This window comes from Zootermopsis nevadensis, unplaced genomic scaffold (genome assembly GCF_977971745.1).
Source record: "Zootermopsis nevadensis isolate Lab colony 2312 unplaced genomic scaffold, Znev_1.0 Znev_ptg000020l, whole genome shotgun sequence".
Taxonomy (NCBI): Eukaryota; Metazoa; Arthropoda; class Insecta; order Blattodea; family Termopsidae; genus Zootermopsis; species Zootermopsis nevadensis.
Window position 1 is genome coordinate 12,359,895 of NW_028259152.1, and position 20,400 is coordinate 12,380,294.

General features: G+C 34.9%; 1 protein-coding gene across 5 annotated transcripts in view; it reads right to left on the reverse strand.

Annotated features, from left to right (window-relative positions):
* The window catches only part of LOC110840185 (uncharacterized), a 227,208-nt gene that overhangs the window by 24,255 nt on the left and 182,553 nt on the right, over window positions 1-20,400 (reverse strand). For 4 of the 5 annotated variants that reach the window (XM_087351778.1, XM_087351780.1, XM_087351779.1 and 1 more), the window contains 4 exons: window positions 17,213-17,308; window positions 16,376-16,462; window positions 12,493-12,599; window positions 10,551-10,776 (listed from right to left, as the gene is read on the reverse strand). In XM_087351778.1, coding sequence (XP_087207904.1) covers window positions 10,551-10,776; window positions 12,493-12,599; window positions 16,376-16,462; window positions 17,213-17,308 — 516 coding nt within the window. Of the gene's footprint in view, window positions 1-7,427; window positions 7,654-10,550; window positions 10,777-12,492; window positions 12,600-16,375; window positions 16,463-17,212; window positions 17,309-20,400 lie in introns of all 5 variants that reach the window. The other variant, XM_087351777.1, reaches the window with a different exon arrangement.

Consider the following 20,400-nt stretch of genomic DNA (forward strand, 5'->3'; position numbering starts at 1 on the left):
ATTTCAAGAAACTGACAATACCAAAGAAAGGTGGTGTTTTAGAATAATTTTACCTTTAATGGCCGAAAAGAATATACAATAACTAGCCACAAAAGCAGAGCCCTTGATAAGAAGGCAAATCTCTAAGCTAGACAAGAAATTCTTGACAACTTATGGAACCTCAAGAATCCTTTGCGTTCATAAAAGCTAACCCGTAGTCCCTATTCTGAGCAAATTGATTACATTCCACATCCTCATATCTTAATCCCAATAAATCCACTTTAGTGTTATCCTCTTATCTACATCTAGGTCTTCTGAATGGTATCTTCCTTCAAGCTTTCCAATAGAATTTTGCACACATTTTTCATCTCCCTATGCATTCTACATGCACTGCCCATTTCACCCTCCATAATTTGATCATCCTGATACATGGTGAAGAGTGTAAAGCATAAAGTGTCAAATCATGTAATTTTCTCCAGTATGTTGTTACTTCCTTCCACTTAGGCCCAAGTATTATCCTCAGCACTTTGTTTTCAATTGCCCTTTACATGTTTTCTTTGCATATGGCTAAAAACAAAGATCCACACTCATATAAAGCCAACATGTAAAATGATGGTTTTGCACACTTTAACCTCTATGCTTAGCAGAAATGCAGACAAAAGATTCTGAACCAGATAGTAGCAAACATTACCCATATCTTATCTCTTAATTTATTTATAAATACAAATTTATTTGTTACTGTTGTCTCCAAATATTTTAACTTTGCCACTCCTGTTAAATAGGAATTATCCTAAGTTATTACATGTTATTTAGTACATTATGATTTTATCCTGTATTTTGGTAAGTAGACATGAACATACACCTAATTTCATCTGCATTTACTTCTGTTTTTAATGTATGGTAATTATGTTTTCACCCAATAAACAAATATAATCAGTATAAAGTGAAGCTTTCATGGCAACTGAAGTTGATGAAAGACTCTCCGCCAACAAGCCGCATCAGGTGGCTTAATGGTGAATGAAACATTTCTTCTGCGAACAACTTCAATAGGGATGATGGTTTAGTCCTGAGCCGGGCCTGGTATCCTGTGACAAAACTGTTGTTTGCCTGGAAGGCCGAGCCAGCAAGAGTGAGCACTTGACCTCATCTGCCAGTTCCTATTGGTCAGTGTGAAACAAAGCAACAGACGGGCCACCGGCAACACAATGATACTACCTGCTGATCACCGCCAGTTCCCATCGGCGAGCATGCTACATAGGACCAGCTTCGTTTCACAGTTGCCCTGAGGATGAGAGCAGAGATGGCTCTTGAAATGTTGGCGAAAGAAATGGTTCATTCACCATTCTTCCACCTGACGTGGCTTGTTGCCTGAGAGTCTTTCATCAAACGTAATCAGTATAGACTCAAAGCTGATGCAAGCAGTTCCAGTTCCATTCCAACCCCCCTCCCCCCCTGGTTTCCTTAGACCTTTGTAATGGTGTACTCTAAAGCAAAGTTGAAAAGCAACAGTAATAAAGCATCTCCTTGTTTCAGGCCATTTTATTCAAGAAATGCATCACACAAATATTTACTGATACAGATGTTACTATACACTATACTGTACCATGTAGGTTTAATTTAAATACTGTATACTTCATTTAAATACTATAGGCCCATACTCGAATAAATAGGTAAAGATATGTCAGTGTAAAGCCATCAGAACTTTGAGGAATAAGATGAGGGAGTATCTCAAATATCAGATAGGGGAGCTGGAAACTAACAGCAAAAATAAAAATTTCAGAGAGTTGTATAGAAGCATAAGTGAATTCAAGAAGGGGAACAAATCTAGAACAAATTTGATCAAGGACGAGAACAGGGATATGCTCACAGACTCACATGGCATTGTAGACAGATCAAAAGATTACTTTAGTAAGTTACTAAACGTTTGCGTAGCTGATCAATTGAGCCTGAAGTACATACAGCAGAGCCCTCATCCTGATACTGAGCCTTAATGAAGTTGGAATTGCTCTTGGGAAATTAAAATGTTATAAATCTCCAGGCATCGACTCAATTCTAGCGGAACTAATCCATGCAGGTGGTAGGACACTGCACTCATAGATACATGAGCTTATAGTCCCGTTTTGGAACCAAAAGGTACTACCACAACAGTTGAAAGAATAAATTGTTGTTCTTATCCATAAAACAGGAACAAAACTGAGTGCAGTAACTTCCAAGGTATGTCTCTATTGTCAACGTCATACAAAATTTTATTGAATATTCTTCTGGCATGGTCAACGCCATTTATGAATGAAACTATTGCGGATGATAAATGTGGATTCTGCCATAATAGGTCAACTATTGATCGATATTTTGCATTTGACAAATAGTAGAGAAAAAGTGAGAGTATAATGGGTCAGTTCACAAACTATTTGTGAACTTTAGGAAGGCATGTGACAGTTAGAAGAGAGGTACTGTATGGTATTTTGATTGAGTTTGGAATACCAAAGAAACTTGAGGTTAATTAAGACGTGTATGGAAGGGGTATCCAGTAGAGTTCATATAGGTAGCCTTCTGTCGGATCCTTCTCCAGTGCACAATGGCCTCTAACAGGGGAATGCTTTGTTCCCAATGACTTTTAATTTTGCTGTAGAACATTTCATCAGGAAGGGCTCAAATTGAATTGTGTGTACCAGGTACTTGCCTGAATGTATGGGTCACTTAGCATAGTGAGGATAGTGATATCTAGGAGGCTCCGATGAGCTGGACATGTAGCATGGATGAGAGAGGCAAGGGATTCACACAGAATTTTGGCAGGGAATCCTTCTGGAAAATGACCACTGGGAAGACCAAAAAGGATATGTGAGGATAACATCAAGATGGCTCTTAGGGTGGTGAGCAGTGAGTATGGCAAATGGATGTAGTTGGTTCAGGATCATGGCCGGTGGCAGGCTTTGGTGTTGTTGGTATTGCACCTGCGGGTTCTGCTACCAGTGAGTTAGTTAGGTTTAATTTAAATATCCCAACTACATTTATACAGAATTCAGTAAAAATGTGGAATACTTCTTTTGTAACTGAATCATATGTATTTCTTAAATCTACAAATAGCTGATTTATTGTCCTATTGTTCTCCATTTTCCTCCAATATCTGATGAATGTGGAATATCTTATTTCTTATTTGGAAATTTATGCTCATGATCTCTAATAATTTCATCTGTGTATGGAATTTACACTGGGTGAAGCGTGTTAATAAGATTCGGTATATAGTTGATAACAGAAATATTCTCTGAAAATCACTAGTGAGTTTGATTGTTCTGAAAATGCAGATAGTATGTTTTTTGAAATTTTATCTATGATGGATGTTCAATAAAGATTGAGAATGTTTTTCTTCCTAACATATCTCATTTATTCTGAATAATTACAAGTAAATTCCTTTTCAAAATAGGCTCCCCTGAACTCAATAAACGTATCCAACCATTTTTTCCATTCATTAAAGATATATTTGAAGCTATTTTTGGACATTTTCGTTAAAACTGCATCTGCAGTGTTGACTGCAGAATCTGTGGTCTGGAAGTGCTGTACCCAAAGCTGCCTTTTTAGTGTAGGAAACAAAAAGAAAGTCAAACAGCACTAGATCTCTGCTGCAGGAATGGTGGGGGATATACTGAACAAATTTATTTGTCACAATTTCAAGGAAATGTTTGCAACATGATGCCATGATGAAACATCCAGTGCCCAGAAAGGTCCTGTCATATTTTTCTGGTGTGGTCCATGATAGTTTTTGGAACTGAACAGTAGGATTTGAGGTTTTCATGGCAGTAAGTATGAAGATGGCTGTCTTCTGGGTTGTTGCGCCATGTATTCTGGTCAAAGTTTACCAACGTTTCAGAGGTCTTTTCTGCCTCCATCATCACTCTGGTGATGGAGACAGCAAGGACCTCTGAAACATTGGTAAAATTCGAGCTGAATACATGGTACAACAACCCAGAAGACAGCCATCTTCAACTGAACTGTAGTAAGCAACAATGACAGTTGTTTAGGTGGTACTATATGCATGCAAATCCTTCCAGAACAATCAAATCACACTGTTGCCATAACTTTAACTCCTGATTAAGAGATTTTTTGGTCTTAGTGAGCTTGAAGAGACCCACTGGGTGCTTCGGTGCTTACTCTCTGGACTATATAGCCTACTCCATATTTTATCAGCTGTTACAAGTCAGCTTTTATAATCATTCATATCCCTGTTCTGCAACGTGGTGAACTGTTCTGCTTTGACATCCATTATGATGGCTGCGTGACTTTGAAAATAAGATAGGCATAGTTTGTAATCAAGGACACAGTACAAGCACAACTACAAACACAACAACCTATAACTGCAGATGCTGACTCACACCTGTCAGTACTACTGACAACTATAAACACAGGTTCCTTCAAGACTTCCAAACATTTTGCAAAAAATCGTTCTCAATGTTTATTGAACAGCCCTTATTCCTATGAGTTTAGATGATGTCACAAACCCAGAATAACATCATCATCTTTACCATGGTAAGAACCTGAAATCTCATATATGTACTTCTACTACTATAGCAGTTCATACTTAATACAAATAGAATTAATAAGTTTGGATCTCATAATGCAATCATTTACTGCCTATTTCAATCAGTTATGCCAGAATTTGATCTAAACTTGGTAATTCATACCATTTAAACTTTTCAGTAGAAATCTTGGCATTAAGAGGACTATGCTAAGCTGTATGTATTTCAGTCTAACATCATTAACCACATGTACACCCAGTAGCTGATAGCTTTTCAGCCCTTCAAAATATTATAGGAATTTGGTAGTAAGCACCATTCTCATTTTTTATCAAGCTACCAGTATTTCAAGGCAGATTGTTAAATCCATTCAGTGATATTTAACCTGCTTCCTTTGATCTAATAATTTTTAACATTCTTTGACATATTATTGTTTATGCTGATTTAACTCATAATAATGTAAACTCTGGATGAAGTTTTGATAGCATACTCTGTGGGAGGTGTGTTTTGTTCCCCAGTTTTTATGGAGAGTGAGAAATAAAAGATAAATGGTGGAAGCCATATAAAGGAGTTCTATGAAAAAGATTCTACATCTGAAAGCTGATTCTTCTCAGCAGGAAGCCAGCAGATCTGGTATACCACCTAGGGGAGCTGACAGTATAAGCCAACCTGGGGAAGCTGAGTAGACAACTGGGGGCAGGGCTCACTTATTGTGATAAACCTGGTTGCTATTTATAGAGATTCTCTGGTAGCCAGTAGCTCTTGTATACCATCACAAGGAGCTAGCAGTTATAGCAAACCTGTAGGTCGGAGTGGGAATTAGTAGCTGTGACATGCAACAACAGGAGGCTGGCTAGTGGTTCCAGCAAACCTGTAGACTTCAAGGTAGGGAAAAGCCATATAAAGGGGTTCTCTAATATGAAATTGTTGTTCAACATAATCATGCCATAATGCTTTTGAGCTTGTCCTTGATGTTAGAATCTCAGATATGGAACAGTCTGGACTGAAAATAGCAAAATTATATAGATACAATGTCATGCTGTGCAGAATGTAATACATAAGTTTTAAGCAAAGCAATGACAGAAGTGCAAGCAAAGAGTTCATTATTGTGCAAAGAAATCGGTTATGTAGTGGCATGATTCATGAAATGGTGGATGACATGTGAATCACTTGCAATGTAGCTGAAACTATTAATTCTTTGTGTTTGATATTTTAAATGTTTAGTCATATTATAAAAGAGTAATTTTTGTATAAGTTTTCTAGAAATTTGTAAGATAAGTGACAAATACAGATTAATGAAATAAAAAGATAAAATGTTTAACAAAAGAATGTTTAATAGACGTATAAGTTCTCAGTTTAACTAACTGCTTTGAAAAAACAGAAGGTTGGCAGTTTTTGTGTGAGAGCAAAGATATTCACAGAATTTAAAATTACCATTTCAGTTTTGTCAGTTTGTGTGCATAAAAGTGTCTAGAATATTATATTACTGTGTTGTGAATTAACTGTGGCGTCATGAACCATAATCTCTTCAGTTACCCTGTGAAGCAATCCCTGTAACTGATGGCAGTAGAAAAAATCAAAATGTGTACTGTAGTGGAGTAAGACCACATGCTCTCTTAGTTACTCTGCATGCCTCATTGACTTTGATGTTCATTAACTGCAGATAAAAATCTAATGGTGCGAAGTTAATCCTACTGCAGATACCACATTGAACAGGCACAAATTATATTTCCTTTATTTTGTTAAGCATTTGCCATATAAAAAACTGAAACAAAGGCTGTAGATCTCTTGAAAAGATCATGAGTCAGTTTTTGAGAAAATTAAGGATTATATTGGACCAATATGAATCAAAATTAAAGTTATATAATAAAATTTAATATACATTTCCAATAAAAAGCTGTCCTACTCTATGCCATATAGGCACTTGGGGGGAGAGGTGGTATAGCTCCTACTCATTCTTAACCTCGGCACTAGATGTGGGTGAGTGTTTAGCATCACACCCTGGCCATGCTTTACCCCTGGGAAAAGACCACAGTACCCATTGGAAAGGAGGCTGGGTGGGCCTCAGAACCAGTCTTGACGCAGAGACTAGAGATAAAATCCTCTTCCCCAATCAGGGATTGAACACCGGTCATCCAGTCTGTAAGCCAGTCACTATACTAACTGAGCTACCCTGGCTCCTTACACTTCCAATACTGAATTCAATAAAAATTCATTCACAATTTTCAGAGATGAATCTAGCATAGACAGACAAGATTTAGTTTTTAATGGAATAATTAATGAATCAATGGAACTAAACATATGAAATCTGATACAGAGACAGCTAATAAATATGACAAAAAATTCACTATGAAAGTCAACAAATACAAACATAGTGATGATGTAAATCTTTGACATTATGTATATCTGTAAAAAAGTAACAAGTTTTGCCCGAAAATATTAAAATGGTACTGGACCCTAACAGTAGTAAAAATATAGCCTAGTGATAGTAATAACATTTGGTAACATATTTACACTTGCAAGAAATTATAACAAAATGTGACCTGAGTGGAATTAAAGTGCATGGCCAATTGCACACGAAACCAGAGCATTAATGTGTGATCCATTCTACTTTATAAACTTACATTATTTAAATATAACATTAAAAATGCAAGATATGTATAACTATAAACCAGTCTAATGAGTGACCAGAATTTTAATGATCACCTTGGTTTTCTTTACTTTGACTCTAAAAGTGAGAAGAACAATTTTTTCAAATGAAATTAGATCATGTATTTGAAAAATATCTATCTGCCTGTATGTGTGAAATTTCAAATTCAACATTGATTGTGCAAAGGTGATATGCATATGTTCAAAGTGGTATGTCTCTAATAGTGTTAACACTGACTTTTGTGTAATCTTTTCCTCTAATCACAACTTTGTAATGCAACTGAAACTTACGAGATGGAATGTGATGCAATTTCATGACCAGATGCATACAGGTTCTGGACATGACTATAATCTGTCCACTCATGAGATACGTAGAAAGTAGCTGCTATAGGACAGCCATTAGGGTTTGTGCGGCCATTTTCAAACAGGTCTGTATACAGCCCCTTGTTGAGATCATTTGCTGAGTCATCAAATGTTAGCAGAACAAGCTGTGGAATCTCCTCTGCTGCAAAACCACCTGTCATTGGCCAGGAAGAAGGAGTGAGCAGATATGTGAAAATGGGAGTGTGGAGGTTATTGATGTAATATTATTGTAATTGTTGAATTTAAATAGGTAATGTATTAATGCAATAATTTTCTCAGGTATGAAGGAAAATAATTTTTATGTGACATTATGATTTCGATAATTTATTTTTATTGGATGATGGATTAATCCAAGTTGCAGTTGAATATTGGCACATGTCAAAAAAAAACAATCACAGATTGTGAAGTGTTGATGGTTTAGTAACAGTGTTAATGGTGAAATTTTTGTTGTTCAGACCAATCAATAAATATATTTAAATTATAATTTTGGCAGGAGCAAGACATAGTCAATAGTGCAGAAAACATTTGTAATGAGAATGCATGAGAAATTAAGAAAGTATGAAAAATTACTTGAAGTATGTTTGAATATGAAATATGCAACCATTTTAACATTGCGTATAGTGAACGTGACATAGACACACAGAAAGTTTGATAGTGTGACAGCATATTGAAGTTTAAATAATTTGGATACAAAGCATTATAGTCATCATTATGATAAATCACAGATTTAAGTTGTGAAAATTAGTGATTGGTAATATACACAATAACATTATGAAAAATGGCATAGGATTATGATGTGTTTGATGGAATGGTTTCAGGAAAAGAGAAAAGATGTAAAGCATGTTACTAGCATGATCATGAAGCACTGTTTAGTCAGCAAAAAGCAATGAAGGTGTGCAATCTTCCTGGCAGCATCCATTGAAGTTCCAGCACCTGTTTACAGTCAGTATAGCTCTGTCTCTCGCTGGGCAGGGCAGTTAAATTAACTGATATTCCAATGTTGTTAAGCTGTGTAAATAAATGATATAGGCAGGGCTACAAATTATCTGTATGCAACATAAACAATTAAGAAAATCTGATACATACTTGATGTCTCTACTAAGTATTTCACCATATGTTCGATTTGTCAGAATCTTATGGAAGACTTACTGGTGACCTAAACTCTAACTTCTCATTTTACAAAATGAATGTGGTCACTGAAAGTTATGAAGAGAGATACAGTGACCCGAGACAATACATGTGGTTGGATTGTAAGCAAAACTGACTAAAATATACAGATTGGCATGTTTTCTTCTTCTTCTTCTTCAAGTGCCTATTCATTCTGGATGATGGCGATCAGCATAGCAATTTGAGCTTTACTGGCTGCTACTTGAAACAGCCCTCCAGTGGACATCGAGAACCAAGTTTTTAGGTTCTGAAACCAGGAGATTCTTGGCCTGCCAAGTCCCCTCCTTCTGAATACTTTTCCCTGGATTATCAGCTGAAGCAGCCCGTATCTATCACTATTTCTCATGATATGACCGAAATATTCCAACGTTCTCTTTTTTTATGGTGTTAACAAGGCATGTTTTCATTGCAGCAAAATTTTATTGTGCATTTAAATGCACTATATTAAAAATTTGTTCATAAAATGTTTATAATTTGTTAAAGTCATGTTCATAAATTTTTAGTTTAATGGCCAATTAGGATGGAATTTCACTTACCTGAAATTAACTTCATATTTTTAATATATGCTAATTTTTTAAAAAAATAGACATTAATAAAGAAAGCATTTTATGCCACTTTTCTTCTCTGTAAATTGGGCCTTTTTTATAGACTTAACAAGCTTTTATTTTAGGGTGTCAAATGCCTTTTTATGTTTATTTCCAACTAATGCCCATTTCTAACTTCTCTAGGAATGAGGACAAAGATAGGTGCAAGATTCCTCTTGCAGGACAGTGGTCGGCAGTGATGCCATAGACTGCCTCCTGCATCAAGCAAACTAGGCTAGTTCTCTGTCAGGCACCACGTTAACTGCATTATTTACACTTCAATAAATCTGTGATTAACCTATAAATATACATAACCCAATATGCTGTGCGAGAGAGAGCTATACTTTGTGTTTAAATTAGATAAATACTGAATATAAAAATCACCCATTTAAAGGAATGACAATTAAATGATTGGACTGACATGTTTGTGTAACAGCTAATAACACTGTTGAGCTGGTGCATGTCAAATCACATGAGTACATGATTCAGCAGTTTTGTGTCACATAAACACTAGAATTGAATTTGTTTTTTGGTTGTAATGTCTTATTGGTGCAGTAATTTGTTTGTCCAATAGTAAGAAGAAAAGAAATTTGCTCATTCCATTCACAAAGATTCTTGCAAAAACCTGAATTCTTGGAAAAATGTAGTAATGGGTAAGGAGACTTGGGTCCCCTATATAAATTTGGAACAAAGAGCAAAAGTCTCCAATGGAAAAGTCCAGAATCTGTTAGTCCTAATAAAGTGTGAATTTTAAGATCAAAGCAATGATCTGCTTTTTTTCTACTTCTCCATATTGAATAGTTAGAGAATCATTTAATGTTCAAGTATCAGATTGTATATGGCAGCACGTTTGCCATGAATTGACCAAATCTTTGACCACATATGTGGAGTTTGCAACATCACATTTCACATTCCCTCACATAAATTTTGGTAAGTGATTTCTGAAGCAAGGAACATATACAGTTCAGGAACATCCACCATACTTGTGACAGTTCTCTGACTAAGACTAAAAATGCCCTTGAAAGGGTCTGCTTTTAAATTCTCTTTTAGACATTCAGGGCCGTATAATAACAACAATGAGAGGACATCTTTAAATGATTTCAAGGGATGTTTCATGACACTGAAGAAATTAAGAAATGTATAAAGTAAGATGATAAAAAATTTTCATTCTCATTAATGTTGGTGATATATATCCCACACAAACAGTCCAGTTATTTAATTCTCAGACCTTGTATATTTCTAAAATGTAGAAAAGAAAACAATTCTTGGTGGCAGCAGTTGGGCAAGTACACAGACTTACGAGACGGAGTGTGATGCCATCTCATGACCATCTGCATAGAGGTTCTGTGCCTGGCTGTAGTCAGTCCATTCATGTGACACATAGAATGTGGCCGTAATGGGACATCCATTTGGATTAGTGCGACCCTTCTCAAATATATCTTGATACAGCCCTTTGTTGAGATCATTGATAGCATCATCAAAAGTAAGCAGCACTATCTGAGGAACTTCTTCAGCTGGCAGGTCGCCTGAATCATGATGCACATATTATGCATGCATATTTATTGGTAAATTGCAGTAAATCTGATGTACTGCTGTGTATTGGGAGAGCTAAATAAAACTTTGTGTCACATGTGAAGGTCACCTGGAAAACTGGAATGTTTTATAGTTGCTAAACAAGAATAACATGGTAATGCACTTGATTAGTATAATAAAAATCATGAAAGGCATAAATAAATAAGGCTGTATATCCCTGAACCACTATCTTAGATTTTAACAAATAAATTAATGAAGTCCACAGAACAAAATCCATCTTAAGAATTAGACAGTTGCTCACCTAGTCAAGAAATTCCTGCCCTTTATGGAACCCAAAGTTTCATTGCCATGTTTTCAAAAGACCACCAATGGACCCTTTTCTGAGCCATTTCATTCCTGTTTACACCTTCATACATCAGTTTTTAAGTTCATCTATGCTTATGTCTTTAAAGTTGTCTTTACCAATCAGGTTTTCCAACTACAATTTTGTATGCATTTCTCATCACTTCACATCACATCACATGGAATGAGAATGGATAATTTTACAGGAATATGGTAAACCCTCCTGCAATGCAGATTCATGAAAATAAATTAAATGTGAACAATTATTTGCAGAATGCAGAAATTTCAATCATACACAGGTTGCTGAACATGATACAGTAGCATATAAAAAATACCTCTGCTATTTAAAATGCTAAAGATGGTTTAGGTTCTGTGTAAGTATTTAAAAACAAGCTTGGTCCATTTTATTTAGCATATGTAAGAGTGTAAACATTCAGCTCAATTGTCATCCCATGATTTAAACCTTCTGTGTCTTTCATCCCCTCTTCATCTGACAAATTACATGTAACCTGTAGTCTCAGTCTTGCTTTTGCTGTCATCATGTTAACCTGTGTTGCATTCTTATCCTATGCTTCAAAGTTTATGGTATTGCTCTTGAACAGCATTATGGAATCACAGCATAAATGTAGAAGTGGTAATGAAGCAAAGAAAATTGATAAGGTTATGACACTAAATAAGAAAACAGATTCTAGATAAGTTGTGTGATAGTATGAGTGCAGCAGCCGTTAGCCTTACATTTTTTTATTTTATTCTAAAATTTAACTTTCTGTTGATATTTTATTTAAATGCTTAACTTTCTGATGATACTTCAAATATATTAAAGTTTTTTTCAGAAATAAATATCATTGCAATATATTTATGACTTTGCTTTGAATTTCTATGGCCATGTTCCCGTATGCCCATTAATCCCATATCCCACATGCTGGATTAGGGTATACTGTAATTTAGAACATTAATATTCATAATTATGACGTCTGGTAGTGGATTCTGAATTGCTTGAAAGTTAAAGAGCAGCAAATATTAAGTTTTGTGTTCAGAGTTATGTCATCCTTACATTACATTTAGTTTATCATAAATTTCACTTGATGTGCTGTTTTCAAAGTGTAACAGAGCATTTCAAAGAATGTATCCTTCAATATTAAATCAAAGAGTCAGTCACTCTTTGTAAATAAAGTGTGAAAAGCAATATATCTGAACTGCACTGGAAGGAGAGTTTCACCCATCAAAGTTTCCATATAGGAAAGTTTATTTGCCAGGGCTCCATTTGCCTTGTATGTTCGGAGTCCAAAAAAGAGTTTTTCAGTAAAGGCATTATTGTTGCCAAAGTACTGTTCTTATTTCAAACTTAAAAGACGTCAGCACTGTACCTGGTATATCTTTGCCTCCACAGTAACAGTCAGGGAGAAGACACACATCTTTACGACACTTGGCAGCTGTCTTGTCCACCTGTGGTGTTGGGTAGACAGGATCAGGCCTGCCAAAACAAATTCATTATAGGCATTTCTAAACCATTCCTCCATTTCTGACAGATTTCCAACTCAATTACAGTTTGATTCATAATCAGTAAATTTTATTAATTTGTTATTGACATTCCCAATTAAATCTGGAATTTTAAACAGTGCAATAAACTTTCCCTTTTCACAAATACACAAAATGATCCCAGTTTCAATACACATATTCCCATGGCTCTTCTCTTCAAAACAGTTTTTCCTCACCAGCTACTGTTTTTTTTTTCATGTAAGACCCAAGCATTTCTATCTATACAAACTAATCATTAAGCCATATAAATCTGTTTTCTGTTTTAAAAGTTAATAATACAAAGCAAGCCATCAGCATGGTAGTTCATACCATACACTGGGTTTGCTTACATTTGAAGAATTTTGAATGATATATGGTATGACATGGTGGACCTAGCTGTTGATTTCCTCACAGTTTTCTGTTCATACACTGCATGGATTTTTATAGCGTAAACACTAGAGATGGAATTCACTCCTTCATGTATCCTGCCCCCTAAAGACAGCTGCAACTCTACCATACCACAAAAGTGGAGTTTGCTGCACATTCCACTGTTTTTATGCAAAGTTCATGTTATTTTCTGAAGTGTTAAACCTAAGATGACTTTGAAAACAATGTTTTAAAAACAAAATACATACAATAGAAACCACTGACAAATAATGGTAATATACTCTGAATATTATGAAAAGTCAAATAACATCGAAAAAATATCTGTTCTTCTCAATAGACTTGTGATAAGCATTTGCTGGGAAAAATTATTATTAGGCAGATGTTCCAATGGGGACTCAGATTTTCTTTCAGTGAATGATTTTATTATTATTTATTTGACTGCAAATGGGTTTTTACCCGGTGGCAGTGGTCCTACAATAAGACACAACAAAACATAAGACAACAAAAACAATAAGAAACAGAACAATGAGACAGAACAAAACAATAAGACACAAAAAAACATAAGACAACAAAAACAATAACAACAGAACAATGAAACAGAACAAAACAATAACACAAAAAACATAAGACAACACAAACAATAACAATAAGAAACAACAGAACAATGAGACACAACAAAACAGTAAGACAAAAAGACATAAGACACAACAAAAACAATAAGACAACAAAACAATGAGACACAAAAAACATAAGGCACAACAAGAACAATAAGACACAACAAAGCAATGAGACACAACAATACAGTAAGACAAAAAGACATGACACAACAAAAACAATGAGACACAAAAAAACATAAGGCACAACAAGAACAATAAGACACAACAAAACAACACACCACACTCAAAATAAAACAACTCATAATATTACAAAACCGTATAACCTAAAGTACATAACTTAAAAATTAATACCAACTAGACATAAGTCAGTAACAGTAATGAATCACACGTTTCATCAGGACCTTCTCTTCACTTCACTACACTTATGAAGCCTTCCCATCCTCACCCCAATTTACCCCCCTTCACTGCACCCACCCATCTATTCCCTTTACTTCACCTCATTTATCACTTTCCTAACCTTCTTCCTAAACGTACTTGGTTTACAGGAGATAGTCCCTAAAACCTCAGCAGGTAGCTGGTTCCAGAGTTGGATGGTCCTATTTACAAAGGAATACTTTCCGATATCTGTTCTTTGTTTTCTGCTCCTAACTTTCCGAATATGATCGACTCTGCTCAGGTAGTATGGCCTTTGCAATCTGTCACCTATAGCTTTCCATGCTCGATCTCCCGTGTACGCCTTGAAGAGAGCACATATTCGTGCTATCTTTCTACGCTGTGCCAGGGTTTCCCAGTTCGAATCGCTCCTGTGATATGCAAATTTACATGCTTTCCTTTGCACCCGTTCTAACGCATTTATCTGCCCCTCCCTGTAAGGATCCCAGCACGCCGCCCCATATTCCAGAATCGGACGCACTAGTGATGTGTAGGCTAGACTTTTAGTGTTACTATTCCCCTTTTTGAGAACACGCATTGTAAAATGAAGTGCCTTCCAGGCTTTTTTCACCGTATAATTTACTTGCTCAGCCCAGCTTAAATCGCTGCTTAAGATAATTCCCAAGTATTTACAACTGCTCACTTCCGGAATTATTTGGTCCCGTAACGAATAGTTTAGTGGTTCCTTCACCCGACTTCTCGTGAAACTAACTGCTTTACTTTTACTTGGGTTAATTTTCATATCATTTTCAACCGCCCACTCCCCCAGACTGTTTAGATCCATCTGCATCTTTTCTATATCTTTACTATTTATAATTTTCCTATATATTATACAGTCATCTGCAAAAAGTCTAATAGTCGATTCAATGTTCCTCCAAATATCATTTACGTACGCGAGGAATAGAAGTGGACCCAATACACTCCCTTGCGGTACTCCTGATGTTACTCTGACTTCCTCTGATAATTGCCCTCCTACTCTAACTCTCTGCGTTCGGCCTAAAAGAAATTCTCTTATCCATACGACTATCCTCGAGTCCACGCCCGATGCCGCGATTTTCATAAGCAGCCGATCGTGAGGAACTAAATCGAAGGCCTTCGAAAAATCGATTATAATCGCGTCTAACCTTCCTCCGTTATCCAGTGTGTCTGCAATGTCCTGACAAACCGTGATTACTTGACTTTCACATGAATATCCCGGCCTGAACCCATGTTGACCCTCGAATAACCAATTCTTTTCCTCCCAGTTTTTCCTCAGGTACGATGCTATAACGTGTTCCATTTGTTTGCAGACCACCGATGTTAAACTGACCGGTCTGTAATTTGTGACCAATGATCGATCACCTCCTTTGTAAATAGGAACCACTATGGCTTTTTTCCAGTCCCTTGGTATAGTGGCATTATTAATTGTTACGTCCAATAATCGCGCCAGGTATGGAATCATGGCTTCCCCACCCAGTTTTAGAATTTCCCCAGAAATGCTGTCAGGCCCTACTGATTTGCTTTTTCCCATCCCTGCTAGCCTTTTTCTAATGATTTTAGTACTAATGGCGAAGGGTTCGCCTGAGTTAGCGCATTGTATCTGCGGGATGCTACGCTCGCAGCTAAATACCGAAGAATAATAGAAATTAAGGGAGTTGGCCTTTTCTATCGAGTCAGTAATGAGCCGTCCATTACCATCCTTGATCGCCGGAATATTTTCCCTGTTTCCTTTACGTCGTTTTACATACTTGTAGAAATCGGTCCAGCATTTACCTTCATTTCTTAATATTGTCCGTAAAAATGTTTCCTGCGCATTTTGTTTAGCTAATAGCAACTGCTTTGATAGACGTTTCAGTTCCTCTTGGTGCTGTTGTCCTAATTTTCTGCTGTTATATGCTTTTCTCACCCTTGACTTTAATCGTTTCACCTCCTTATTGTAGTATTCAGGGTCCGAATTTTTTCTCAGTATTTTATGTGGCACAAAACGTTGGATACTCTGGAATATTATATTCTTGAAATTATCCCATATCTCTTCCACGCTACTACCATTTTAACTGGTATGAGGTAAATAATATGATTTATCTCTAATAGAATCCAGTTATTTGTTATAATAAAACTTCCAATAATAGTAGCATTAATACACAATACAGTATTTTCACACAGTCAAAATATATAAACAAAATAATATCAAAAATGAGAATATTGTAATTTATGCAAATATGTTTCTTCAAAACAGTCAGAGACTGTCGAGTACTGCTAGTAACATAAATGTTTGAAGACTAGCCACTCCTGGTTTAATCATTCAGACTTCACCTACCTTCTTGCTGGATATTGGTATATATCCACAAATTCCTGAGCTTTGGACACAATAGCAGTAGACGGTTTTAGAGTGGGGCGGGAACGACTGAAATAAAATGAATTTATTAATTCCATTGTATGTTATTATACAATAATTTTTATTTAATTAAAGTAATGATTAATTTTATAAAATTATATGCAACATAATCAAATAAAACTTTTTCATCCGGCATTGCATATTAACACAGGTTATAGCGTTAGTTTTAGATAAAATAATATACATGTTAGAATTCAATGCAGATCCTAAATAATCAACACTGATTAACTAGAATGTGGAAATTATGATTACATATATTTTTTTTTAGATTTAAGGTCTGTATCAATTATGAAGCAATTCCATCTAATTGTTATATAGTACAAGATATTTTTAAATCTTTCTTATATTGTAATGTTTATTTATTTTTATTCCTCTTCAGCTGATATATATTAGGCATTTTGGCCTGCTCCATTTCAAAAAGTACTCCTGAAAATATGAATCCATTTAGACTATCTGTGAGAATCCTTGAATGGGTGATCACTCTGACACAAGGTCTCTTCCTACCTACATAGGACAACCCAACAGATAAATGTGCACAAACATTCACACTTTAAATGTAATTCTAATTCATGATTCCTGCATTCAAGCTATCAGTATATATTTGTCTTAATCACGTTTATATTCTACTGATTTCAGAAACATTTTTGGGTTTTTTAAGTTATTTATTCCATTCATAAGTTTGTAAGGTTTGTATTCAGATTATTTCACTTATACAGCTTGTAGCTGTAACATAATAAATTATTTAAATAATCATTTCACCTGACAGTGGCTGGTGTACCACGGTTGACAGTTGGTTCAGCCCCACTACCTGTAGTATATGAACCATCTCCACGAGGCCTTCCAGCATTGTTGCCTCTGCAGATAATCCAGTAATACACAAAATAATAAGATAAGAGGTAATAAATATCCAGGATCTTAATTATATATATTCTGACACCGTACATGTTCGCTCTTCTGAACTTTTTTATTGCATCAAAATTTATTTGCAATGCAATATTTAATTTTCCACAGTTCTTATTGATAAAAAATGTAGTTTCATCCCACAAATACAAACTGTTATATCCATAAATTTTAGATCTGAAATATCCAAAGACATCACATATCGGACATTTTTCACCTTTCATTTATTGTTTAAGAGGTTAAAAATATGTCTTGTTTAGTATAAATTTATGTGAAAAGCTGTGATTTTTTACCTAATTTTCCAAAGAGAATTTACATCCTCTTTCAACTTTTCAGGGTTGTCAATTATATTACATGATTTGGTAATATGATCTTTTATGTGCAAGAATGCAATAAAAGGACATTTATTGCGACAATAAATAAATCAAAATCCATGTATTACAGAACAACAGTGAACATTGTTTATTGAACACAAAAAAATGTCTAATATCTTTCTTCTGCTTCAATATGTTCATGGATAAGCTCTCTTTTCTCGTATATTCACAAAAATTTTATTTAGAGAATCTTTCATTTTAATAAGTTGATAGTATGTAAGGTTATATTTACTTGTAACTTGCACAGAATTTTCTACTATACCCTTTACTGTTTTCTTATTACCATTAACATTACTTCAACTTACACCACTTTCATTCCAAATATCAATCCATGTTACTGCATCAGATTTTGTTAATGATTTACATGAAACAAATTTATTTTATTTTTGGTCTGAGTTTATAATTGAAAATATAATAACTACACAAGTACACAAAAAATATGTTAATAAATGAAAATGTATGGAGGAATTTATCATAGAAAAGAATACTGATTTGCTAGAATCAATTTGCATGCAAATAACATGTCTTTGAAGTAACAACAGAAATCTGTTTATTCTAATTTCACCTTTTTTATTAATCCTGTTGTAAAAATATCTAAATTTCTAAAAATAAATCACAATAATGAAGATAAGGGGCATGATGTGGTTTCCATGAATGCTCTATTATAATGCAGTAAAAATAAAAAGCATTTACAAATATTACCATGCAGCATAATTTTATACAAAAATTATATGTGCTTATAATACCTATATTCCTACCACCAAGCTTGGCAAATATTAAACATGCAAAATTGTGCAGAAGATTACATATTTGTATATTTGCATATTTCAAATGCCAACACATTCTTCACTGTTGATGTTCACTGATGTCACAGTAATTAAATTATAAAAATTGAAGTAAGTAATGACTTTGCACTAGAAGTTTAAGGAGTGCTAAGAAACTCAGGATGAATGTTTCTGCAATTTTCTAATAATTACTCTGTGAGAAAGAGTTACTGAAAAGATCAATTGCATAAAATGATTCTTGGAAGACAAATTAGTATAAGCATAATACTGCCTTTCAAAGATTAACTTCTTGTTTGAATGATTCTTGATTTAATTTTTAATTCAATATTAATTACATTAGTGAAGCAGCAGTTTTATCACAATTTTTGTACATTGAGATCTGATGACAGAAAATTTCAGGAACCTAGTTTATCATTATTTCAACAGGAAACTACTTAATACTTCTGTATTCCAGATTTATTTACATAGGCATTGTGTATGCATATACATGAAGCAAGGATTAAATAATGCCAGTTGCCAGAACTCATTATCAGATTCTAGTGACAGAGAAATCCTTATCAAAAATTACAAATTTAACCAGATATTTATCGTATTACAGATATTCAGAAACTGTCTAAAAAATTAATTAATTATAGATACTTAAGGAAAACTGGCAAACTCTTTTTGGGCAGAACAATGGACCTGTCGTCAGACAGAACACTAAATAATAATAATAACTTAAGTGAAATAAATTTCATATTATGTTTACATAAATGTTGAGGTAGCTCAGTCAATATAGTGACTGGCTACGGACTCGACGACTGGGGTTCGATCCCAGACTGAGACAAAGGATTTTTTTTAGCCTTTGCATCCAGACTGGCTGCGGGTCTCACCCAGCCTCTTGTCCAATGGGTACTGCGGTCCATTGGAGAAAAACAGTGGCCGGGGCGTGACACTGACCACTCACCCCATCTAGTACTGAAGTTAAGAATGAATAGGAGCTATACCACCTCTCCCGCTAAGCGTCTATATGGCATATACAGGGACAGCTTACTTTACTCTTTTATTCACACTTAATGAAATTTGTATCTGTTATTGCTTGAAGATATGTTTGAAACCCCAAACAATTTCAGCAGATGCAGTAGCCTAGGAAACAGAAAATAGAATGCTTCAAGATGAAATCACACACAGAACTGCTTATCATCACAAGCTCAACCACTTATACAGAAGGCCTGTTGGCTACACTATGACTTACTCTTCAATATCAGACTCTAAATAGCTGAGAAAAAAATCAATCCTCAGATAGAATTCCGTGTATTAGAATAACAGTAATTAATTTTAAAAATAATGTAGAATATATCTAAAATTTGTCATTTTAAAGATTTGTTTGACATAGGAATTGCAGCATATAGACATAAATTTTGATTTGCTATATTTTTCATCCCCTAGATTTAAATTTATGATATTTTACAAGTATCAAATAAATAGAGAATTTAGAACAGTATACGTTTCAACGTCGGTAAACATCTACCAGACTACATGGCCCAACAATCCAGAAGACAGAAATCTTCAGACTCACCACCATGAAAACCTCAAATCCTACATTATACTTGGGAATGACAGTAGAACAGTAATATGAAAATGGTGAAATATAAAGTTATGCATAATCATTGAAACATGTATAAACTTCTGCATATATCTGCAAGGTTATTGTGTTGTAAATGCTAAGCATTCATTCAGTAGTGACATCTTCATACTATAAAGCTTCATGCTTTATATATGAAGTGCTGATTCTGAAACCTGTTTAGCAGATTCGTGTGACAGCAGGTAGCAGTATCTGATAACTGTGGAGTATCACATGCTTTGAGGGAGTAATTCTCATGCATACCTACATAAACTCTCAGAGTTC